The following is a 27388-nucleotide window of genomic DNA, read 5'->3' as shown; positions in this document are numbered from 1 at the left end:
TGGATTACTTGCATGCAGTTTTGCTGTAGGTATTTAGTGGGCACTAATAATTACCGCCCAATTTTATTAAATATTTAAAAAATAGATAAAAAGAAAGTTAATTAAAGAAAATTGATAAGGATTTGATTGTAGAAAAAACCTACTGGTTATCAATATACCACAGTTTTTATCATTAATATTTCATAGTTATCATTAATTTTTTATTTATTATACCATGGTTTTTTTATTTGTTTACACCACAGCATCATTAATATAAACCACTTTGCTTTTTCTTGAGCATTTTCTTTATTTTAAAATATGGACCTTTAATTTTTGTTATTTCAAAATACTACAATGCGATTATTATAGATAGTGAAACGTTTACAAATATCAAACTAGAATCTATATTAAAAAGTTTTAATTAAATCATTGAAAGTTTATTTAAATCTCTTTTACTATGAAAAAAGTTCATTATATACGCCTATAATGTTTGTTTTTCATTTCATTACAAATGTGCGATGGTTGACTGTGAATAGTTATTTTTTCAAACGGTGAACGTGTGACACCTTTTGTTTATTCGATAAGAAAGAGCAATATTTTTTTGCGTTATGTTGGTAGAACCTAATAACCGCTTCAGAAACTGAGCTACGCACGAGTACAGTCAGTGGTTCGCAGCGTTAGCGGTCGATGAGTTCTAGTAAGATGGCAGTTAAAGTGAAATGGAAGTTGTTTGGTGTTGTTTTTGTGTTAGAATTTTTCAACTGTGTTACCGGAATGTTTACAAGGAGACAGTGTGATCATATTCATCCAAAACCACATGAGGTCAGATAGATTTATCCTTATTTTATATTATTATTTATTAATTTATCGATTACAAGTTAGTAAGGTTATACTTAAGTTGTAACGTCAAGTGTAAAGATCACATGGGTACCGTTGATTGTAACCACTGATATAAACTAATCTCATTCATTTTATTTTACGAAAGGTATTTATTTTCGTTGATAAAAATATTTACCTTATCAATCTTCTTTGTCTGTTAATTATAATAAATAGTTATTTAGAAACATCGTGTGGACGGAAATTATCTTTAGCGACATAATCTATTTTATTGGTAGCAGACTAACCTAATTAATTTTTTATTCCATCTACTGTTTCTAAGAATTACACCTGTTCTGTTATAGTGCTTTACTTTTATTTGAAATGCGGCGTCTATTATTGACCTAAACAAATTGAAGTTTACCGAGGTAGTACATTAATAAATTAAATTTTACACATACTGTTACATTCTCGTACTTTGAATCTAATCTTGATATTTTTTTGTTATTAATTTTACGCAATATAATGTACAGTATTAAAATGTTTTTGTTATACTGCAAGATTATGTTGAGGAAAAAAGTTATAGATCAAGAAATTTTTGTTTCATAAATTTATAAGATTTATTATTACTGTAAACCCAGGACTTCAGTATATACAAACTTACGTTTTACATAAACGTTACATTTAATAAACGTGACGAACGTACGGAGTTTAGCACGCAATTATTCATTTTCATGTTTATGTTGTATAAAGAAAGGAAATTATATTATATTCTCTTTATCGAGTACATAGTAAAAATCTTTTAGCCTTTCCAATATTACTTTTTTGTAATTTTTTTTATGAAGAGTTTTAAAAGTTGTGGGCTAGCTCTCGCGTATGTCGGTTGGCGGGATCTTTTTAAACTGTTATGAGGTAATGATTAATGTGAATATCGCAATCTTTGTTATACACTTTAACATTTTTAAAACCTTATTTGATTGTTACAAATACTTAAGAATTGTTTAAATATATTAACATGCAATGTTGGATAATTTTTTTTCATAATATGGTTTTTCCTTTCTTATTTTTACGTATCTTAATTTATTATTTTTAAGTACAGTTATAGAACCAAGAATCTCTCATAATACAAACATTTCTTATGTTTTAAATTAGCGAGCGTTCGGTTTGGAAATGTAATTTATTTTACGCTGCGTTTGCGTTAGAATAAGCCTACAAATCTATTTTTAAATTAAGTAAATACTATTGTTATTAATAACTATTTTGTTCCGTAATTCTTGTTTTGTAGTCTAATATTTTTTTTGTTTTCTAATGTTTTACAGAAAACTGTTTATTTTTAATCAACATACCGCTGAAACTTCATTGGTGGGGGGGGGAGGGCAATTCAAACATTTTAAACGGAAAAGGTAGGGTTATGGTACATTATTTTAATGGGGATTGAAAATAACAATTTTCACGTAAAAGGCCTCAGGCTACAACCTAAACTAAAATGTAGGTCGTTTAATATTTTACAAAAGTGGTCTGCAGTATCTTTTAAGTAATAATCACTTCACTGTTAAACGTAAAAAAATGAAATTTAGCAAATTCTATTACCTCAAACTATCTATTTTTCGCTATTAGATCATTATATCCCCAAATTTAGTATGCGGGGGAGCAACCCAAAAATGCTTATTGAAAAGAGTAAGGTTGTGTCACATCATTTTAAAGGGCGTTAAAAAACGAGAATTTTGACTTAAAAAACTTCGGCCTACAACATCCTTGGGTTCTAACTAATATGGTTTTTGTTTCTCAGTGCTCTTTAAAGTGATGTTACAGCCGTACTCTTAACATTTAACATTTTTGTATTGCTCCCTTGGAGAGTTTTGTGGGTTGTAGTTATCTTTTAAGAAAAAATAGGTTGTTATGAGGAATTTGCTAAATTAAATTTTTCTATGTTTAACAGTTGAAATGTTATTTCAGGGTCGTCGTATTTTATGAAAACCCGTATCTACGTATCTGTGTGTATTAGTTTTTTTTATTAACTTGGAAATAGTGTTTCTTTGTAAAAGATCTATACTTATTTGTTGTCAGAAAATACATACTTAGCAGATTGTATAGAGTAGAATGGGATATAATTATGTGCGTGTAACAAATTTCTTAATTTAACAATTTCCTTAATAGATCCATTAGTTGGTTAAAGCTCATCGGTGTATTGAATCCATTTTTGATTCGTATCAGATTTGATTAGAAGTTCATACATTTTATGTACTTAAATAAAATTATAATGTAGAAAAATATTTACTCAAGCATCCAGGAAAGTAAAAAGAACTGAATTAATATACTGCGCGAATATTATTTTTACCTCGTGTAAAAATTTAAGGAAAGAAAATAGTTAGCGTTCGTAATAATACGCCCCCCCATCACACTTGTACATACGTTCTGTCCACGAAGAGTGTCGGTCAAAGTTCTTTCACTATGGATAATAAATTTAGCTGTGTATTGGACATTGTGCCCTTTGACTGGAACTCGTTTTTCAGTGCATTTGTGTATATAACAGCGATACTTAATCTTCATTGCATCAGAATATCTTTTGCTTCTTGGCTTCAAACGTCAGCCAGATATTAAGTATTAAAATTTGTTTAAGGAGAGAAGGAATTTTACCGAGGGGAAGAAGCAAAATCAGGCATACATTACCATTATTTAACTACAGAGTGATTTGTTTAGTCCTGTTACCCAATTTTAAATGTAATTTAAGAAAGGAAAATTTAGGTGGAATAAAAAAATGTATTTGTTACTTACAAAAGAGATTTAATAAGAAGCTATTACTTACATAATTGTTAAAGAATATTCTCAAAATGCCCACCCCTTGCGGTTGTACATGCACGGACTCTTTTCAGCATATTAGCAGAAACCTTTTTAACAGTTGCATTGCAAATATTCGTGATTAAGTCTGTAATATTGACTTTTAAGTTCATCAATAGTGTGAGGATTGTTTTTGAAGGCCTCGGACTTAATATAACCCCACAAAAAGTAGTCAGGAGATGTGAGGTCTGGGGACCTTGGAGGCCATAAGCCCTTGCTCATAATTCGATCATCAAAGAACTCTACCAGAAAATCCACGGTTTCTCGAGACGTGTGGCATGTAGCGCCATCTTGCTGAAACCAACAATACTGTTCTTGAGGTTCCAGGAGGGACACAAATTGGCGCACAATATTCCTATGATTTGTCTGTTCGAAGAATATGGGTCCGACTATACGAAGACGAGATATCGCACACCACACTCAAATTTTTTCAGGATGCAAAGATTTGTCTTGTAAATCGTTTGGATTTTCAACCGCCCAAATTCGACAGTTTTGACTGTTCACATAACCGTCGAGATGGATCCAAGCTTCATCACTAAAGAACACTGTGTTTAAAAATTCGATTCCGTTGTCGTTTACGAGAGACCTAAACCAACGGCAATATTGCAATCGCTTGGTTAAATCTGGAGGCTGAAGCTCTTGGACTAATCGTACGCGATATGGATACAATTAAAATTTTTTAGCAGCTTTCTGAACATTCGAATATGACAAACCAACTTGCGTGGAAAGTCTTCTTAAACTTTTCCGTGGAAAATTGAGCAATCTTGTTTTCACATTCTCTAAAACGTCATCTGTCAAGCGAGTTGGTCGACCGCTACGTTTTCTGTCGCAAGCACTACCTGTCTCGAAATCGGTTTACTAGCCTAGAAATTGACATTTTTTCTGGCGGAGGAACACCAACAAATTTAATTTGAAATGATTCTTTTACACTCGCGTACGATTTCGTAGCAAAATATTGTTCAAGAATGAAAACTCGTTGTTCTATGGTAAAAGACATTCTGTTCGTAACACGACCGGAAACGGCACAAAAGTTTACACAGCTCAAGGAGAATCAACTCACACTGCCGTATCAATACCGGTTGAGTAGCGCTACCAACTTCGTGTCACAAAACAAAATTTCCCTTTTTTAGAAAAAAATTACCAGACATTAACAATTGGGTAATAACAGGACAAAAATCACCCTGTACAAATAAATAATTTTTTTTCCGATACGTACTTAATACATTATATAGATCACATCAGAAATGGATATTTATGGTACTCCGCATATGAATAAAGGAACTGTACTTCCATTTGCTTGATTGTGTGAAGGAAAACTGTGGTAAAACATTGATCAGAGCAGTATTACATATTACACTATTAATTATAAATAAAAAATAGAAGTAATTAAAATCTATATTAGTTATTTAAAATATATACACACAATAATATTAAGGTATGAACTTGAAGATATCAAACTCTTGCGTAGTTCTGCCCAAGAAGACCGACTTTTCGGTATTTTATTTTGTTTCATTTTGAAAACGTATCAGCTCATTCTAATCTAAAATTTTACAAAAAAAAAACCTTGATCAATAAAAAATAGTTACCCGTCAAAACGCACTACAATAAAAAATAAAAAGAATAACAATATTGCCAACAATAAATGCGGGTGATAAAGACACGTCAACATTCCATCTTGCAGCATCATAACGAGCTACGCTTTTAACTTGCCCCGCTCAGATTTTTTCGACCTTAAGTTCAGCGCAACTCAAGAATGACTCGACTAATCTTTATCAAATTTTCGCATGCGCAACTTCAGATACACTACTACAACATATCTAAATTTCAATGAAATTGATCTTGTAGTTATGGAGATTTTCGAGCCACAAAATTTTATGCATAGGCCTATAAATATATATGAGTGTATAAATAAATGTACAAAGAAACCTCAATTTAAGTGAATAGTATTGGAAATGGAATTTTTTTAGTGCGTGAAAATTATCATGCTTGACCGGGATTCGAACCCGGGACCTCTGGATGAATGGCCGAGACGTTACCACTTCGCTACGGAAATTGGCGGATATATTAATTATATTTTCCTACCGTTTTTCCTCATTTTTCTATCGTTTCTTTTATATACTTCTTTTCCTTTTCCCATAAAATGGTTTCCAAAAGACGTAACTTGTTTTATTCACCTCCTACCAACCTTGCCAGGTGGCCAGCCCATTTCCAAGTCAGTTTCTTAATTACTTTGCCATCTATCACTAGAGTGTGTTGCCTTACTTTTTAACATTTAACTCTATCTTTCCTTTTCAGTCAGTCAAGCATGCTTCGTTTTTGACTGATCATTGGTTAAAAATCCTTACAAAATTCGCAAGGATGTCAATCGGTTTAACACCCGGGATTACTAGAACTGGCTCACGTGAAATTGTCTTACTGCCTCTAGTCACTAAATTAGCAAGAGACGCTGAACCCTACCAACAAGGTAGCTTTTTATCGCGGTAGCTTTTATACTTCATTCTGTTTGCCCAAACTGGTGCTGTGTAAAGCATAATCGCCTCGCATACAACTTCATGCAAAAGTTTCATTGTTTTAAAATTTAGACCCCAATCGGGGTGGACCACCCTACGAATGCCGAAGAAGGCATCACTCGCCTTCTAAGCGACATTCTGAAAGTGCTCAAGTGAGAAAAGGTGTTGCACAACAGTCCAATAATTTATCTTTCTGTGTGCTGTTTGGTTGTTTTAATGTAATGAATTCAAGGGACCTCTATTTTTTCCTAGCGGCTGCTATCCTTCTTTATGGTTTTCTTCCTCAAAACTCATCACCGGTTGTCCTAAATCGATTGTTTCGTTTGTCCGATGCAGCAGCTTTATTTTTATTTTTTAAGTCCATTTGTGAGAAGAACAGTCTTTTTTCAGTGATTATTAAACCAGCTACCCGGTTTATTTGTTATTCCAGTTCATTTAGTATTTCTTGAGATGAAATATAAAGTACTAGAAGATTTGAGAATTTTCTTCCGCTGATTTTTTTCTGTCCATTTCAGTTTTTTAAATACTGAAACCCAACATACCTTCTATCTATCTTACGAAATTTAATCTATCTTCTTACGAAATTTTTGGAATTTTGTTTGAGAGTACCTTTCTTGTAAGGACCTGTACACACTGAGAGATATTGAACAATTTAATTTCGAGCCTAATATAATAAAGGTAGTTTAAATTAACAGTAGCCTTAAGTAAAGGCAGTCAGTGAAAGTTAACTAAGATCTGTGAAAATTTAACGTCATGTCTTTTTATTTTTTGTTAGAAATCTCTTACGAATTAAAGTGTCAATGAGAAATCAAAGAATACGTAGAACTAAATTCAACAAGCTATTAAACTGTTGTCGATATCGGTTGTGCGTTAACATTCTATATTATAATGTGAGGAAATTGGTTTGTCGTTTTTCCTGAAGTTAAACAATAATAATAAATGTTCAGTATCTGTGTGGATGCTAATATTTGTTTAATAAAATTTAAAGAGTGATAGTTAAATTGCACTGTTATATATTAAGTATGATTAAATTCAAGGAAAACAAAAGTTCTTCAGTTGTGTTTCTTTTTAAATTCCGAAATATTAATTTTCTAAAAAAGGAAAGAATACTGATACGGGCAGTATTCAGAATGGCTTTGTAAAAAAGTGTTTGCATTAAGACCTTCCGAGATGGAAAATACCGATTATCGATATGAATTGGCAACTTTTTTCCTTGATATTCCATTATTTTAAACTTTTCTCACGCTGTTATTGTCGAAGCTGTCAAAGTAGTAGTAAGGGATTCTTACGCTAATAAAAACGATTATATTAAAAACCGTACATCAAGCTGTGCAGAATTCCCTCAAAAGAAGAATTCCAGTAGGTTCTGTACCGGGGCCTCCTTTCTAGAATGTATGATTGATGATTTCAGTGGGATTACGCTCCTGGAGGATATCACTCTCTCGTTTCAAGTTTCATGACTACTTACTTTTCTTCAGTGGTAAGTTATTCCCACAGTTAGAAAATACTAGACTTTTGACTGTCTTGGAGGGGTGATCCGACTGGAAAAATTTAATATGCCTGCCTAAGACGAGTACATGTTTCTAAAAGGTACAGAAGAATTAAATTCAGTCGGGGTTAAAATGAGGAGTCAGTAATCCGTAAGTACCTGGGCATATTTTCGATGATAAATTGCTTTTTAGTAATTATGACAGGCAGGTAACGAGAATGCAGCCAATGCACAAATTAATGAGACCTCGTCAAGAATTGGGCATGTCTTCACGTAACTGAAGAATGGTGTATAAAGGAGTTTTAAAACGCACGAGCTGTCCTGCGCGGTCGCTCTCTGGGCTTTTAAAAGGTAAGTTTATAAAAGTCTCAACTTTTATTAATTGATCCATGTATATTATGCTAGTCCATAAATTTATGCTAGTTTTATTATCATATCGTTCTTGTGCCTCTCAGTTTTGGATAAGTGGGCGGTGTGTTAATAACTCTAAATATAAGAAATTATATTAATATATTCCTTTCAATTACATTTTGCTTGCGTTATTTTTTGTTGATCATGTTGTGGATCTCTTTTGTTTTATTATGTTATTAAATTCTATATTTGTCCTTTACATTTGTAAAAAAAAATAATTTTTCTCCAATTAATGTTCTTTGATTTTTTTATTACCAACAAATACGTCTCTGTCTTTCATCCGAAACATTCTGGATATGAATTGGCCAGATTAGGCTTGGCATTTTTCTTGCTCTACCTTATTAATTTATTTATTATTAAGTGACTAATAGGCCAAAATTCTGTTGTGTTGCTTTGAGAGTAAATAATTCTAATATTGAAGAATCTGAAATTATTTATCATAATATAATGTCTTTTCATTCGGCTAATAAGTAAGGTTTAAAAATAAATAAATAAAATATGAAATGTAAGAGTTTCTAAATCCAATTTTTTTTTCTTTTGTTTTTAACCTCCGAGTCCACCGTTAGGTATTGCTTCAGAGGATGAGATGAATGATTTGTAGCGTTTGTTAAAATTGCCATGCCTGACCTGGATTCGAATCCGGGACCTCTGGATGAAAAGTCGAGACGTTACTACTCAAGCCACGGAGGCCGTATAAATACAATATGGTCTAGAAGAAAAGTCTGTTATTTAGATTTTAACTCTTTTTAGTTTCTTGTTTGGAATTAATAAATAAATAAATAAATAAATTGACTTTACAAACTCACATACTTCGTGATTTATTATTTTCCTGTATTTATAGTTTTATTTACAGAATGATATTTAAGTAAGGAAACGGCTTTATACTGCATTTATGAGAGATATTTCGAGGCAGAAAGAAATCGGGTTCTACATAGTTAAAAAAAATCTGCATTTGGTAGGTTTTTAATTTTTGTACACTATCTTGGATCCGCCATATTGAATCAAACGTATTTTTTTAAAATTGGAAGGCGGACATATGACAACAATTTCGATTTAAAGTTTTACAAGAAAAACAGTGGTGAAACTCATTTTTCTGTTAATTCCTTCATTATCAAGTTATAAACATTTAAAGTTGCAATGACGGAAAATTCTTGTAACAATAAAACGAGGTAAAAGGCGCTGCATGAACAATTTTATTGCATTTTACATTCATAATGCATACAATAATAAACTTAAAACAATGGTAATAATAAACAATAACTAATAATTAACAGCACAACAAAAAATTAAACGGCTACTTCAACTGATATTTTACTTTAAATATTACAGTATTTATTTAAAAAAATTTAAATAAATGTTTTCGATCGTAAATTACTAATGAAATAAATTTTGAAAGCATACCGTGCTACAATATCCGTTTATAACTTGTTATCATGTCTGGTGATGCACGAGCAGATTTGTCAGTTATTATTCTTTTCAATTCGTCAATGTCTGCAGATTTTGTTTTGTACATTATATTTCAGGTACCCCCAAAAATGGTAATCCAAAGAAGACAGGTCTGGGGGCCTGGGAGGCCATTGTTTCTCTACGACCTATCCAGCGATTTGAAAATTGTTCATTTAAAATTTGCCGTATACTTGGATAATAATGAGGTGGTCCCCATCTTACTGAAACCATACCCTATTATTTAATTCTTGTCCACCATTTTCCAGGATATTTTGTAAAATCCTATCGGCTAACAAGTTGCAGTAAGCATCTCCTGCAAGATTGTCTTCTAAAATAAAAGGCCGTGGAATACAATGACCAACGATTCCCGTCCAAACGTTCACTTTCTGAGGGTGCTCTGTGCGAGCTTCCAACATACGTCTGGGATTATTATCACTCCAATGTCGACAGTTTTGATTATTCACATGACCGTTTAACATAAAAGTCACTTCATCAGTAAATATTATCGAATTAGAAAAATTTCCGTCTACGTCTGATTTTTGCATTATATCACAATGCTCAACTCGGCGGTCAAAATCATTTTCCGAAAGTTCTTGCACCAGGTGTAGCTTATAAGGGTGAAATTTGTTTTAAAAATTTTTTGAACTGAAAAATAAATTTTGTCATTTAGGACAACAAACAGCTTTCCGAATCGATAAATGAGGATCTTTGACAAAAGTCTGCAATACATCTAATGACGTTGAATCAGTTGTGATCGGTGCGAGCACGATTCTTTACAGTACTGGTTTCTTAAAATCGCTCTATTGTCTTGATCTCAGTCGATTTACGTATTAGTTCTCCGTTTGAAAATCTATTATTAAATAAATCACATACCACTTGTAAAGCCCGAATTCTGTAACCATAGGCGCACATCATCAACAGAGTTATTCTTTCAGTTTCACTTACAGAAGCCAATGTTCTATGAAAATTTAATATTTAATAAAACTAAATAAATGAGTGAGGAAACTAACAATAAAACTTTCACCAAAAAATAAATTTGAACCGCTAGGCCTACAACTTAATTTTTACTAGCTGTATCAAATTTTTCCATTACAGGTATGTTGAAGTAAAAAGGTGAAATGAGGAGTTAAGTTGCATTGCTTCAAGGTAATACAAGTTGTTGTAGAACAGCTTATATACCTCAACTGAAGTTTTAATTCATTATTTAAGTATTTCCAGGTGATTTGTTTCATTTACGGTAAGTAACAAACATCTTACTTATACGCATTTCAAAACTAAATCATTGATACCGGCGTTCTTTGGTGGTTCGGTTTCAATTAACCACACATCTCAGGAACGGTCGACCTGAGACTGTACAAATTTACAATTCATTTACATTCATACATATCATCCTCATTCATACTCCTAAGTAATACCTTACGGTGGTTCAGTAGGTTAAAGAGAATAAGAAAAGTAACAAACATCAGATGATTTTAATACTGGATTTAATTTTTATTTAGAAAATATTATCAATATAGCCGTTTAATTTGTTGTTAATTGATAGTTATTGTTTACTGTTATCAATATTTTCGCATTGTTTTTCATACAACGCGTTTTATCTCGTTTTATTGTTAACACGATTTTTCCGTTATTGCAATTTTGAATCCTTATAACTCGATAACGAAGGCGTTAAGAGAAGAACGGATTTCACCATTGTTTTTCTTGAAAATTTTAAAATCGAAATAATATATCATATGTCCACCTTCCTATTTAAAAAATGAAGTTCGATTCAATATGATGGATCCAAGATGGTATACAAAATTAAAATTCTACCATATAGCAGATTTTTTTTTTTTAACTATGTAGAAGCCCATTTCTTTCTCCCTCCAAATAAATTATAATTTTCTTTTGCCTCTCAAATATTCAGTTATTAAAAATTATAGTATGTATTTAACAAAAAAGAAATAAATTTCATTTTATTTTCAATTATTTTGTCTTTGAAGAATACTTACCTGTGTAAAATAATTAATTTGAAGGTAAAAGTTTTTTTTAACCACGGATGTCATTATAAGTTCATACTGATTACGTGATTAAGTAGCATGTACAAGAAATAAGCAGATAAGTTTTCATACGAAATATAAAAATATAATTAAAAAAAAAACGTATATTCTAACAAAATTAAATTTTATTGTGTCGATTTAGAAGGCATTGCAGTATATATAATCGTTCTTTAAAATCGAAAGTTCCTAATAATTATTCCACAAAAACTCTTTTTCTGACAGAGGTCAGACATGTTTGTTGTCACGTTTGCGGTGTGTAAACAAGGTTTACGGATTTCTTAATAAACTGCTTTAATTTTTAAAGGTGTTTATTATAATGAGATAGTGTGCTTTTTTTGTAATCATTAAATGTCGGTCGAGTGAAAGGTAAGTTAAAATTATCTTTACCCATTTTAAGTATAATCATAAAAAAAAGATGAAAAAACTAATGATAATAAAATAAATAACAATCATTTCAGTTGACAGTGTTTTTATGTATTGTAGAAAAGTGAACAATTTTTTTGTGAATTATTATGAAAAAAATATTTAATGATTTTGGTGATTTGTTGGAAAAAGTGTGTTTTTCTCTATTTTAATAACCCGAGTTAGATAAGATAATGAATTAGTAAAATATATGTTTATGAATAAAATATTCGAATAATTAGTATGGACCATTTTTGTCGGTTTTCTCGCCTTCTGTTATTAAATTAGTTTTCTTATGTCTTGTATGTTGTCCCGCGCGCGCGCGCGTGTGTGTGTGTGTGTCTGTGTGTGTGTCTACGTACGCACAAGTTTATGATGCAAGTGAAATAAATATAAAAAAAAGAAAATGGAGTCTTCCAAATTAATCTATCTGTTGGCATTTTGCTTTTTCTCTTTTATTTCTTTTTAAAATAAAATTAAAATATTCGGTTATTAAGTTGTATCTTTGAGCTCGCTGAAAATAATTATCCCAGCACATTCCTATGTTAAATTGGACTGCTAATATAGTTTATTACAGAGTGGTTACCTAAATATTTCGCAAAACACTGGTGTTCAGTGGAAAGTGAATAAGTATTTCGTGAACCTTCAAAATTAATACGAGATTGGAATGCTGCGAAAAGTTCTTGAACTGCTACGAGCGCAAGTAGAAGTATTTAACTCGATTGAACACGAGACAGTCGTTTCTTACAACGGGTCCTTTTTTGATGTCATAGGACAAAATGTTATTGAATATTGTTCTTGATTGATTAATCTTGAACATTTGGCGGATATATTTAAGTGAAATAAAATAAACTTATTACAAGAAAAGAATTTTACATTTCTTAATACAAAATATAAAATTGTAGCTTTTGATACGAAGTTACAGTTCTGGATTTCTACAAATGAACAAAACCAATTTTGAATGTTTTTCCATCTTTTATGTATTTTTGACAGAAATAAATTCTAAGTAGATGAAGAAATTTTGTAACATAGTTTTATAACATTTGCATGACTTAACCCTTTTACAATTTTTCCCCCAAAATTTAGTGAAGATTTGGAAATTTACAGTGACAGCCAAGCTAGTAGTAGACTTTAGCGAAAGTGATTATGAAGATCTAATTGAACTAATTAACGAATGAAGATTTAAAATAAAAACGCAACGAACGCTTATTATTTAAATGATTTCTTGATTCAGATTTAACTGAAGAATACTCCAGCGTGTCGAAACTAGGCTTTCAGGTTAAAATTGTGTTTACAACATATCTTATTTAGGTAAGAGTTTCGTATGGTGCTGCAACCAAATATCTAATAGTGTGCCCGATATCAAAAGAATTTATAAATCAAAAATTCAAAAACATAACAGTAATAATAATAGTTTTATTGTAATCTCTTACGAAGTACATAATTCTTACAAAATTGCTTTGTAACTTAATAAAAATTCTTGCAAACTTAAAAAAATATGAACAATATAAATAGAACATACAAAGTTATATGGATATATACAAATACAATAATATGTGTAAGCACAACTGTTTCAGCCGCGGAGCAATTCGTTGGTTGTGTAAACTGTATGCATTAAGTAATGCCGGATAACCAATTATTAATAATCACTTCCTTTATTTACTTTCAAAATTTACAATTCATTAATTAAGTATTGCAGTGAGTTATAATAGTTTACGTTTTTAGTTAAGTTCACATTTATTCACATTTTAAAAATATATTAAATATATAGCTAGAACAATAAAGATTTAGTGATGCGTTTGCTAATATATCTTAAAGGAAAGTAAATTCATATAAAAAATTGTAACAATTAACATCAGCTGGTTCATTAACAAAGAAAAAGAAATAAGAAGATGATAGGTGATGTTTATATTACGCAAGAGGGCAAAAATTTCCCAAGAGGAAAATTATTACCTAACATATTCTTGATATATAAACGATTTTTAGATCATAAAAGAATGAGAACTAGTACTCCCGAAGAAATCCTATTTGGGAGTTACCAACTTTATAACTTAACAAATGTGATAATTGGAATTATTATATTTAATTGAATTGTTACGTTGGATGTTATTATATTAATATGCAACTTTTCAAAAGATAGAAAAAAGTATAAATAATAGTTGTGTAAAATGATTCGTGGTGTGGAGTATGATGATTTGGACTTCCGAATATGCACTCGTATTTAGTTACTTTTAGTGTACAGAGTTTATTATTCTTATACTCATATGATCTTATTTTAATTATAACAATTTATATTCAAAATATACCTTATCTGTAATTATAATACAACTAATTCTTCGCTAAATTAACTTATTTTTGAAAAGAAACTATATAATCCTCTTGTTTGATTTCTTTTTTTTTTAAATTCGGTGCAATAAAAATATAAAATTTAGGATAATCTCTTTCTCTGGTTTGGGGCGGTTTGATAGTATATGTTCGCATATTGTAAGCAGTGCGAATGTAGTTTTGTTCCTGCTGGCCATTTTTTTTTAAGTAAATTATTACTCAAGTACAAGTATCGAAGGGGTAAGAGCTTCCATTCTCTGAAAGGGCTAAGGAATGAAATATTCGAAGGTTTTGTCCTATTATAAGAGGTTTTAATATAGAGTTCCTCACATTGATATATCAAATTGAAGTCTACTTTCAATTAAAGTATTGATTAATTACATGTATTGATCCGTTGATTCATAAGATCCAATAACAAAAATATTGTTTCTGCAAAAATAGTATTTTATATATATTTTAAATAAATTGTTGAGAAAATTTTTGATATTATTTTTTTACAAACGGCTTCTTATGGTACTTTTTTATTTGTGTAACTAATTAGCATAATTCAGTATTTTTTCTTAATAAGTAAATATGTCAAAAATACATTAAAAAATGTAACAGTAATGAAAACTAGTCCAAAGAATAATGTTAAAAGTATGGAAAAGTGACGTTTAGTGAAATAGATCTGCACGGACGAAGGTGTTGCGAAGGAAATCAAAGCGTTCTCTATCTAGGTTTAAACGACTTCACTTCCTGCTAGCTATTTTACCCACTTTAAAATATTTTTTTTTTTGTATTTTATCAAGATTTTATTTTGGTAAAATAAAATCTTGGACTCCGAACACTTACGAACACATCAAATGTCTTTCGAGATTAAAGTAATAACTTTTCTGTTTATACAAGTTTCAAGTTTCTAGTTCGTACATTTTAGAGCAGTATTATTTCAAAACGTATAAATTATGTATGCGAGTAGTATTTATGTGATTGATAATCATGTAATCTATAAGAAAAGTTGTAAACATTTTAAAATACTCTTAAAGTACGTCCACATCATTAGAAACATGTTTTAACGTTTTGTTGATATTGCTTGTTCCATAAACGTACATCTTTATGTTCCTCAGTGTTCCATATTGTTTATGAAAACAGAAACAAAAGTTTATTTATGTTGCTCGTTTACAATAAATCAAAGGAATTGAAACATAAGTAAACCTTTCTGTAGCTGGAATTTTTGTCGATTCGATATAGACGGGTTATTTTCTGTTCCTTTTATTTCTTCGTTACTGGCCGCCAATTGCAGACCGTTCCCGTTGAAGTCGTTCTAATTGCGGCTTGTTCGGTATAAAGAGAAGAAAATTACTTATCAATCTCACCCAAATTTTTGCCCAAGTTTCTTGGCATAACAGAAAGTTTTTAGATATATTTCATCTCTAAAATATATATATATTAGTGAAGATTTGTTGGTTGTATCACAAACTTTAATGAATTGAATATATGAATTGTGAACTGTGAGTGTCTACAGCTGTTTGAGCTGGGTTTGACTTGAATATCAAAAAAAAAATTACTAGATTTTTGAAATTCCGAGTTTCAAGGGTTAAAATGGATTTAAAAAATTTTTTGAAACCCTGCTATTTTTTTAATTTCTTGGTAAAGATTGAAGAAATCATCCTGAATTTTTGTGTGCAATTTTCATGTCAATAAACCAGTTTCTAGATTTTTGAAGTTTCACCTTGAAAGGGGATCCAGAAAAGTAAAAATAAACAATGATTCTAAATTTTCCCAATCCCGACTATAGTAAACGAGGTATTCAGTAGATTTGGGCTTGCAAATATTCTTCAGATAGATAATTAAAAACTGTTTTAAGGTATTTTAATTCCCTTTTTTTTAAGGGGTGCGAAGGTATACGGCGCTGTGGCTCAACCAACACCAGTGCCACCATTACTGTACGAGGTCTCTAAATAAAGTAATGAGACTAGTTTTTTTACTAGTTTAGTAACACTAAAGTTACTAGTAAACATATGGTAATATATGAACATCTGATTTATATTGAGTATTAATATTTTATGTCCATTGTTGCCACGTGAGACGTAAACAAACTTTTCGAGAAACGAGTTTTTGTTGTGCGTTACAAAAATGAGTGATACTAATTATGAGCAACGTTGTGCAATCAAGTTTTATGTTAAGTGACTACAGCGTTGAGCGAATCTGGGACTTTTGGAGTTTTTGTCTACAGGACAGACTGTAAATCAATATATTTACAGAGAAATTCTTGAAAGACTGCGGAAAAGGTTGTCTGCGTGAGACCACCCATGAAAGCCATGAAAGGTTGCTGCATCACAATGCACCTTGTCATACTGCACTCTCAATTAATGAGTTTTTGGCAAAGAATAACATTATTGCAGTCCCTCAACCACCTTATACTCCTGACTTGAGTCCCTGCGACTTTTTCCTGTTCCAGACTTTAAAAAAAACATCTCAAAAGACACCATTTTGGAACAGTAAAAAACATTAGAAAAAATATAACCGACCATCTGAAGGATGTTCCGGTTTGTGAGTTCCAACACGTCTATGAAGAGTGGGAAACCCGTTTGAAGCGTTGCATGGCTTCCCAAGGGAACTATTTCGAAGTTGATGGGAGTCCATGTAGATGTGTTGGACTGTAAATAAAATTTTTTTCTGAACCAGTCTCATTACTTTATTTACAGACCTCATATGTGTGACTGGCTCCACCTGCCTCTGGTTACTTAAGTAAAAAAACATAAAATAAAAAGATTGACCGCTACGGGAAACGCAAGTAACCATATAACGCGGGCGAAGCTGCAATGGGGAGCTAGTGTATATATATATATATGAATTATTTTACTGAAAATAGGTCATCTTTCTTCAAAAAGTCCATGAGACGTGCCATTTTGTGTTGATTTCTCTCGAAAAGGTCCAACATTTATGCTTTCTTCTGTATTTTTGCTAAAAATATTGGTTGCAGCAAATGCTGCTAAAAGATCTAGGTCATTCCATAAATAGTACACTATTAAAGAATTCTACAAGAATAATTATTAAAATTTCCTTTACTTCCACGCAGAAAAAATTGTATCGATGAAGATAAAAAAACTAATTGTAAACAACAATAAGAATAAACTGTTGTTAAAATAAGTTGTTTTTTTGTGGGGAGACAACTTCTAGAAACACGCCTCGACAATTAGAAATACAGAAACAAAAAATTCTTATTTATTTTTTGCATTTTGGCATTCTTTTATAAATCGCTGAATAACCTTTATAGCTTTTTTTTATTTATCACAGTGTAAATAATGCGGTTATAACAAAAACCAGTATTGACAAATATAGAGTAAATAAATTAATAAAGAAGTAAATTCGAAAATTTAAAATTAAGATTTCTGTGCTAAAACATACTCTTATTAATTCTGCTTAGTAATTAGACGTAAACTAACGCTATTGTTCTTGTATAATTACCACAGATAAAAATATATTAAGTTTTTATTGTCTGCTATCTGCTCAGTAACGTGCGTATACGGTAATGTATTAAATTATGTTTTTATAGGCTATTTTTAATATTGCTGTATTTAGAATATACTAGAGATTGTTTGTCCATAGCAGGCGATTAATAAATAACATGGTGCGCATGCTCAGACGAGCTATTTTAGGAATTCGTTTTATTATACGTACGTCATAGTTGTCTGCAAAAAAAGCGGACTGTCAAACAAGAATTATTTTTATGAAAAAATATTATATGAAAAATAATTGTCATTATTGATATTTTATTGGTTCTTGTGTCTGATGAATTTCTATCAGCATAAATGCTCTAGTAAATTTCCTAATAATTATGCTTCCTGAAAAATTAATGGCAGATATACTTTGGATATATATTTTTTTAAATTATAAAAAGAAAAGTGTATCTATCTAAAATCAGATACGAACATTGAAACATTATAACGTTTGATCTGGAAAAATGGTTTATAAATACAAGACGTTCTTTTTATTAAAAAAAACTCCTTTATGGGGTTTTGAATAAGACCAAATGCCATCGATAAGTAATCTTAACTTCTTAGGGAAGCATTAAATTATTAAAATATTACGTATCCGTTGTGTAAAATTTTGAAATACGGGATACATCAGGTCCAAATCTTCTTGCTTCCTTGGCCAATAGTGACCAAAATCATAAACGTCATCAGTGCCTCGCATACTGAAATCGTCGATTCAATTTTCCTTCAAATCGGTCATTCAGTCAGGAAATAACAAGCAAAAAGCAGGCAAACATTACGTACGTACTACATTCTTCCAGAAATTTTCAGTGCTAAAATTGTTTTTTGATAGGAAGGGATCATGAAATATCAAGATCTGGAAAAAATCGTGATTAGCGACCTGATTAGCATAATATCCCTTTATAGTGCGCCGTGGCGGAGTGGTAACGTCTCAGCTTTTCAACTAGAGATCCCGGGTTCGAATCCCAGTCCTCATGGCATCTTTCATACACTAAAAATCTACGTTTCTTATTCCCCTGCAAAAGCTTCGAAAGCTTATATGGTGACATCATTCTTGCGCAGTTGAGCGCAAGAAGGGCCGACTTTTCGTTATTTTATTTTGTATAATCTTTTGTGCAAGAAATATACAAAACATAAATGAGAAAATTAAAAGAGGTATAAGTTGTTTATTTTTATTTAATATTAAAATATATTTTCTGTTTATAAAAACATTAAATTATTATAATCGTAATTTGATAAAATAATTAAAAAATTATTTTATCAAAGTAGACCTACATACAAGCATCAAATTTAAACTCACCATTTCGTCTCGCTACATAAGCGCGTGCGAAAGATACCAATACAAAGTCAACATAATTGGAGGAGCTGAAGAACGACTCAACTTCATCAAAGTTTTACTTACACAACTTCAGATACATAACTACAGCATATCTAAATTTCAGCAAATTTGAGTTGAAGATTTTCGAGCCACAAAATGTTATACGTAATGGTATTTTCGTAATCCTCATACCTCAAAACGTAAGGAAAATTAATCTTCACACCCAAATCCCACGATGCGACTGAGAAAAAGTACCTCAAATTGAGGTAAATTGTCGATTGTCGACCTTAAATTGAGCATAACTCAAGAACGACTCAACCAATCTTCATCAAATTTCATATGCACAACTTCAGATACGATACTACAGCATATTTAAATTTCAATGAAATTGATATTTTAGTTTCGGAGATTTTCGATCCACAAATTTTATACATGGCATCTATATTGTAAGGAAATCACATTTTAAGTAAATGGTATTTTCGTACTGTTCACATCTGAAACACGTAAAGAAAAATCAATTTCACCCAGCAGGAATTTACAGTAATTCAATTTCGATTGTTTACGATTAAAATCCAGTGTTTTACCGTTATCTTTCAGTGGTTTTTTATCGAATGCATTTTTTTATGCAGTCTGTCATTCGGCCGAAGTGTTGCTTTTATGCGAGATGATATTTATCCTGTAGTTGCTGATATAACGATGGGGCCGGATAGGCCAAGAAACCGTACAATGTACATGTTGAACGAGAGGGAAAAGTCACTAGCATTAATACGCAATACATAGCAATAAAAGTGTATTTATATATCATTTTATTGTGCGGTAATTTATTTTACCTCCTGAAAAATGTAACATTTGCTTATTTTTTGCTTTAAAAACTGTAGACCTTTCCGCTATACTGAAAAAGGCTTCTTTAAAAAAAAACTACCGCGCGTTGCAAGTCATGGATACAAATAAAATTCAAAATAAAGACTTGATTTACCGTATATTTCCAAAGATAAGGCGATAGTTGAATCATAAAAAAAGTTCCCCAAAATCCGGGGTCGCCTTATAGGACAGATTCAAAAAAAATTAGATTGAAATTTATATAAATTGAAACAACCTACAACGTAACAGCTGAAGGAGACCTTTCCTTTATGCGTGCAACCCCCGACTGTGACTGATCTTGAAAATTATTACAACTTATCGAAAAACCGCATATTTATTTGCGAATTTAAAATAAAAAATCGTATTTAAATACGCTATATTAGTGATTCCCAAACTGTGCGCCGCGGCGCCCCGGGGAGGCGCTTCCTCTTCACAGGAGCGCCGCGAATTATTGTAAAAGCTTCTAATTAATTGAACCAAGACATTTAGAGTTATTAATTTAATCAGTAAAAAAAATAAGGAAGGTACACGACTTTTTTTTTTATCTCTTACTTACGAGTAGTCATACGTTTACTTAAGGTAGGGTGCCAGGAAAAATCTTAATTGAAAAAGGACGTCGCGACTAAGAAAATTTTGGGAACCACCGTGCTGTATGATAATACATTACACTGGAATAGAAAACAGTACTAAAACAAAATAAATATTAAAAGTTATGTTTATTGAACTACTGAGGAAAAAACTGATAAATCGTAAGTATTTACTAGTACAGAGTGTAGGGTATGTCCACAAAATAGAATAGCCCATTGATTCTCAAATTTTTCCGAGTTGCGACGCCCTTTTTCAATTAAATTTCCACGGCGCTTTACCCTAAGTAGAAGTATGATTACGTGTATAAGAGAGATAAAAATAAATAACTCGTGTATCTCATTATTATTTTACTTTAGTCAACTCTGGTTTGTCTTTTCTTTTTCTTTTTTTCCCTTGATTGCTTCCCAATACTTCTTCATTCTGTTAGATCTTGCTTTTTTGAGTTTTTCTAAACAAACTCTTGTTGTTTTCTTATCTTTAAAAATCTGGAGTTTGCTTCTTTTAGTATTTTTATATTGTCAAGTTTTGTTTCGTAAATCTTCTACTGTAATTTCTAGTTCTTGCATATCTTGTTTAATTTCGGTTATCCAGGTCGGTGTTTTGGACAGTTTCCAGTATTTCTCGACCAGTTTCCTGACTAGGCTGTTCGGTTCTGTTTTTATTGTGTGTTCATAGAAGGAGATTCTTTTCTTTCTAAAGTAGAGCTGGTTCTGCGTCTTTATGTACCTGTCTTTATGTATCATTAGTCGTCTATTTATGTATGTTCTTAGAATTCTTCTTTCTATTCTTTGCATCTCTGCTGAGTAGGAAATGTTGGATGTTAGTTTGAAGAGTGTTTCGTTTCCATATGATATTATAGGTCTGATTACAGTTTTGTAATGTTCGAGTTTAGTATTTATTGAGATTCATCTTTTATTATATGTTGTTTTGGTGGTATTTTGAACATAATTGAGCTTTTGTGATCTTTCTTTGCAGTTTATTTTTTCTTTGAAGTCATGTGTGATATTTCCTCCTAAATGTTTTACATTATTAACATTAAATTAATAATTATAAATGTCTTGGTTCAATTAATTATGAAGTTTTTACAATATTTTGCGGCGCTTCTGCAAAGAGGCTGCGGCTCCCGGGGGCGCCGTGGGACACAATTTGGGAATCACTGGAATAGTCCATACGATGCTTTTGTGAATAGTCAACGTCCCGAATGCACGAATAAGTGCGATTAGAACATAATTCATTCCGTATACGCTATACCGTATTATTATCGAGATGATGATCGCCGATCTAAACTAAATTCAAAGGACTTAGATAGTTTGGGGATCGTCTTATAGAACAGATGTATGCTAAAACTATAAAACTGACGAAAATCTATACCTCGTCTTATCTGCGAAAGTATACGGTATATGCAGTTATATTTATATATACGGTCATTATTCTATTTTATTTATTACAGTAATTCATTTATCCGGATTCTCGTATCTAATGTGTCATGCGCATGTAGATAAAAAACTTTTTTCAGTTGTGACATTATCTAGAACGAATTCATGTCATTCTAAATACGCTTTTTAAGTGCTATGACCGTAAAGATTATAGGCGATCTGACAAGTTGAATCCAAAAATCGTAGTAAAAAATATCATATTTACATCCCAGTTTTACTAGGGAAAGTGAGGCGTGAAATGGTTTACTGTTGCCTACTTTACTTAGTCGGATATACGTTTACATATCGGTATGCCAAACCCACATAAATCACCAAAATGCAGTTGTTAATTATCCCTAAAAGTTATACATTTATTCTGCCACTGCTTAGATAAGCAGTGAATATCATTTCTAATGTGAATATCATTAATCTCAGAGAAAGCGACTCTAACCAGTGCCTCTTACGCCTCAGAAGGTTCATAACCACAAGATCGACTGGTATAGATATTGTAATCACCTTTTACTGTTGTGAAACAATGCGTTTTACATACTTCAATTCGGTAGATGAAAATCTTTTAATATTATATTTAATACTGGACTTTTGGAAAATCATCAGATTGGAAAATTACGAAAAATGCTTGTTTAACAGCATAGGGGTTTATTAGCCCGTTTGAGGATTTATACATAAATCCTCTGATTTTTAAAACCTTTCATTGTTAATTAAGCTTTACTTGGCATGTACTGCCTATAATAAAAATTTGAAAGCTTTTATTTAATCAATGAAACTATTATCTTCGTTTGTTAATTAAAAACATTTTTTGACGTCATCGTTCAAATAATAGTTTTCTGATCTATGTGAATTAAGTGCTATAACTGTTTAAGTTGTCTGTTTGACGTGAGTCATTCCGAAAACGACACAGTTATCGTTATAAATGAATGACAATTGGCCACACCCAAGTAGTAGTCTCATACCGAAAAAAATAGATCGTTTTTAGGTAGGAGCATAAATTTCAGGTTTTTTTGTTTTTTTTTCTTTACAAACCGCGTGGCGCGTCAGTAGACTGTCTTGGAAGTTATGCGTGTAAATTAATGAATTAACTACATGGCTGCTATATTTAGTATTACATCACTATCGACAAAAACACGATAGACAATAAAGTATTATATAAATACGGAAAGGACTAACAAATTGAGTCGTCTTTCTTTTTCCTGTTTAACCTCCGGTAATTACCTTTCATACTTCAGAGGATGATATGTATGAGTGTAAATGAAGTCTTGTACAGTCTCAGATCGACCATTCCTGAGGTTAATTAAAACCCAACCACCAAAAGAACACCGGTATCCAAATCCATCTAGCGTTCTAGTATTCAAATCCTTATAAAAATACCTGACTTTACTAGGACTTGAATGCTGGAACACTCGACTTCCAAATCGGCTGATTTGGGAAGACACGTTCACCACTAGACCAACCCGCTGGGTTTAACAAATTGAGTCTAGCGGTACATTACTCCACTAACAGTTGCACACTGCAGTAAAATTTCACTATTGCTAGCTAGGATAGCTGTTGCGCTGAACACAGTATGTGTGGACTAATGTTAAAAATATTAAATGCTTCCCATTTTTGTTAGGGTTGAAAACTGGAAGATTTTTACGTTAAAAATATTTAGTTTTTTAATTCCTTTTAATATATCACAAGCCTACATTTCACATTTAAGATTTTTGGATAGCTCCGATATGGGTACTTGGTGTATGGTAGCTACAAAAGAATGGATCGTTTCGAGGTGAAGAATTTTCTAAATTAATTTTTCTATGTTTAACGGTGGAAAAGTTATTTAATAAGTTTTATTACAAAACTTAAAAAATCATCATTTCTTCTACAAATTTTTTTTTATTGTATACATTACAATCTGTTCAACTAGTAAATAATAAGCAACTCCTCCATGGCCCAATTAAATGAAGATGATGACATGTAAATGAGGTGTAGTCATGTACAGACTCCGGCCGAACATTCCTGAGACATGTGGATTAATTGAGGCCCACTACTAATTTATTATTGCCCAGGATGTGATGAAAACTTCTGGGCAATTTTAATTTACGACGTAAGACCGCATAATGTATGCAATCCACAAGGATGCAGCGCACAGTCAAGCGGCACTTGCATTTTCTGCTGACATTAGGTACCCGTGTGTAGCTCTCGTGTATGTCCTATCTGCAATCGGCAGAGGACGACTTGCTCTCTTAATTTAACCGTGGGAGGAATCGCATGGAAACACAGTATTTTTGATATAGCGAAGTTTGTTGCCGACTATGGCAGTCCAGTCAGTCGTCTTACTACCTCGCGCGAAGTGCTTGTTTGACGATTTTTAATATATTTTAGAAGGATGTCTTTCAAATTTATTTTTTATAATCTTTAGAATTTGTATGTAAATTGTTCCGTTTATAATTATCATTTTTTCGATTCAATTTGAATATTTTGTTTTTTATTGAAGTTGAATTCTGAAATTTGTGTTTAATTTTAGTAGACGTTATTTACATCAGTTTTCTTAGAATTAAATTATCTACAAAGTTAACTATTTTTATTTGTTTATCGGTAAATTAACAAAGTTATTTTATTCAAAACCTAAAAAAAATGTAGTTTCCTAAAAAAAACGGTTTATAGTGTAATATAAGTCGGTTTTATGTTAATTTTTTTGTAAAGTTCTCGGTTTTTAGAAGTATGGCGTGTATTCATTTTTTATAAACATTTTTTTCAATTTTTTTCTGGAAATAATTTTATACTGTTTAAAGTATTAATTTTATTATTTATTCTTTTATATAATTTATTTATTGTATTAGTATTATATCCATTTGTATGGATAATAATTTTAATTATTTCAATTTCTTTATTTAGAGAATATCATATTTTAAATATTGTTTTGCTGTTTATAATAGTGCATTAAAAACGGTCTTCTTTTGTGACCACGAATGAAATGAATTGTAGCTTATTATTATTTTGTTTGAAGAAGGTTTACGAAATATTTCTATTTTATTATTTATTTTATTGTATATTTTTATGTCTAAAAAATTTAAACAATTATTATTTTCTGTTTCCATAGTGAATTTTATGTTATTACTAAATTTAATATTATTTGTATCTGATTCATTTTGATCGTTTTCATTGTAAATAACACAATGGTATCATCAACATAAGGTTTGTTTAAAATAATGTCATGTTGGGTTAAGATTTTTTTAATACTAGTATCTTCTAAAAATTGTAGGTATATTTCTGAAATAATTGAAGATGAAGGTTCACCTATTGCTAAATCAAATGATTGTAAAATGGATTATTAAAAATGCAAAAACTACATTCGCAACATAATTTAATCGTATAAATCAATTCGTTTACATATTGTGTATTTAAGTCTATGTTGTTTTTTAAATGCTTTTTAATGATCTAGTTTTCTTAGAATTAAATTATCTACAAAGTTAACTAGAGATTTTTATTTGTTTATCGGTAAATTAACAAAGCTATTTTATTCAAAACCTAAAAAAAATTATTTTCCGACAAATGTTTTTCGTGTTTTACCCCCCTTTTTTTAAATTTAAGTGAGATAGAGGTCTGGGGCCACTTTTATTCAAAATCTTAGTCAAAGATCATCCAGTACGCCAAATTTTCCCTCGATTTGTACTCCAAGAATTTTGGTGTGGTTTAATTTCACAGAGGAAGCAGAAAGAAGGATTAAATGTTTCGTGAGCAGAAACTCGCAAAGATATTCTAACATTGGATTATATTAACTTTTTCTCTTATCCTTTGGCTATAAAATCATCTCCTGAGAGATTGCCGTGCAATTTGGAATCATTCTGTGTATTTATTTTTGCGTTCATAATAAAATTGGAGATTTTATTTCAATTTAGAGATCTTTTGAAGTTCCGTCAATCCAATCCGTAGATGTAATAATCAGTCTTGTTTGTATTTATAACTTTTTACAACTTTGTTAATTTGGTGCGAATGATGTTGATTTTGTTTGCGATAGTACATAAATTCATCCGATTAGGTATTACAAAACATACTCTACGTATTCCTTTAAAAAAAAACAAAAAAAAAAAAAACTTTTTTTTTTATCAATCTGGTTTACAGTGCAGTTTTTAAACAGATAAAAACTTCACCGCTATGAAAAACGTTTTTTTTTTTTAATGTTATCTTTGATAAAGAAATATAGTTGTTTCAGTAAATTATTAAACTATTTTGATAGCCATTTTGCAAAATAAATGGAGCATTTACTCAGAAAAAACCTCCATATTACAGGTACATTTGATTACTCACACACACACACGTACGCGCGCAGAGGAGTGTGACAGAGAAAGAAAATGGAGAAAGTGAGTTATTCAGAATCGTTGCTATAATTTAACTGCAATTTTAGTATGAGGCCAATAAAAAATTCTTTGTTAATATAACAATATTTAGTTTCGTGATACTAATTTGTCGCTGCGTAATAATCGATTTTTTTTTACAAATTTTTTCATAATATTTTACAATTTATTGCAGCTATTTATATAGCACATGTAGTTAACCATTTAGTAATGATTAATCGTCATTATTCGAATTTTCTTATCGTTCAAATTATTTTATTTAGTATTGTAACATTTAATTCGTTTCTTATTTTTTGAAAATAAATTGTTAATTAAATTTTATTTTGTTATATGTGTAAAGTATTGAAATAAGATTTTATCTGAATACATTTTTTTAATTTTATTAAAAATACTTATTATTGCTTTTCTTTAAATTATTCGACATTCGATGATCCCTCCCCGTCGAGGTGGAAGGTACTGATAATCTTTTACTTTACTCCTACCGGCAAGATTGTTTTATAATAAATTAGTATAGTTTAATGAATTTTACTAGTAAGAAAAAAAAAATTTTCTTTAAAAATTTTTCTTATTATGTTTTTCATTAATTAAGACCACCAGTACCAAAAAATAGGATTGTTTACGTGTAAGTCAACGTAGTACTTAGGCTTACGGAAAGGGGTTTTTATTTTGCTTTCGTTTCCATTTAAAATAAATTACCTATCCGATTAAAAATTTTCCCACAATAATTTATTTAAAAGAATTTTCTGTTAAAGAAATTCCTTTACTCTGTCGATGTAAACTAAAAAGAAATGTTCAAAAGCTTAATTTTGTGCATTTCAGTTTATCTTTCTCCTATTGTTCAAATAATTTCCATTAATTCCTTCAGTACTGTACTGTGATTTATTTTGGACTATATTTTTTCTATTTAGTGTCAATTAAAACAATTAATATGGACATTAATCACATGTATTTTTTTATCGTGTAGTTAATTGTGTATGTTGTGAATTCCTGCTCTGATCAGGTTTTATTATGGTTTCCTTTGATCAACGTTGAGAAATAGTGAGGCAGTTCCGTTCTTCTATCTGTTAACTAATAAATTCATAATGTGAATAAAACCATGATGTGATATAAAAAATGAATTAGTTGT

The 27388-nt window shown here is 30.8% G+C and overlaps 1 protein-coding gene across 2 annotated transcripts in view; it reads left to right on the top strand.

Moving 5' to 3' along the window:
• Positions 1-647: 647 nt before the first annotated feature.
• Invadolysin (leishmanolysin-like peptidase, invadolysin) overlaps positions 648-27388 on the top strand; it is a 461280-nt gene continuing 434539 nt past the window's right edge. For both annotated transcript variants that reach the window (XM_075366080.1, XM_075366079.1), the window contains exon 1: positions 648-801. In XM_075366080.1, the coding sequence (XP_075222195.1) occupies positions 667-801 (135 nt within the window). In that variant the 5' untranslated portion in view covers positions 648-666. The remainder of the gene's footprint in view (positions 802-27388) is intronic.

Source organism: Lycorma delicatula, chromosome 5 (assembly GCF_047948215.1).
Source record: "Lycorma delicatula isolate Av1 chromosome 5, ASM4794821v1, whole genome shotgun sequence".
NCBI lineage: Eukaryota > Metazoa > Arthropoda > Insecta > Hemiptera > Fulgoridae > Lycorma > Lycorma delicatula.
Note: the sequence above shows the minus strand (reverse complement) of the source record. Positions and strands in the feature narration are given on the sequence as shown.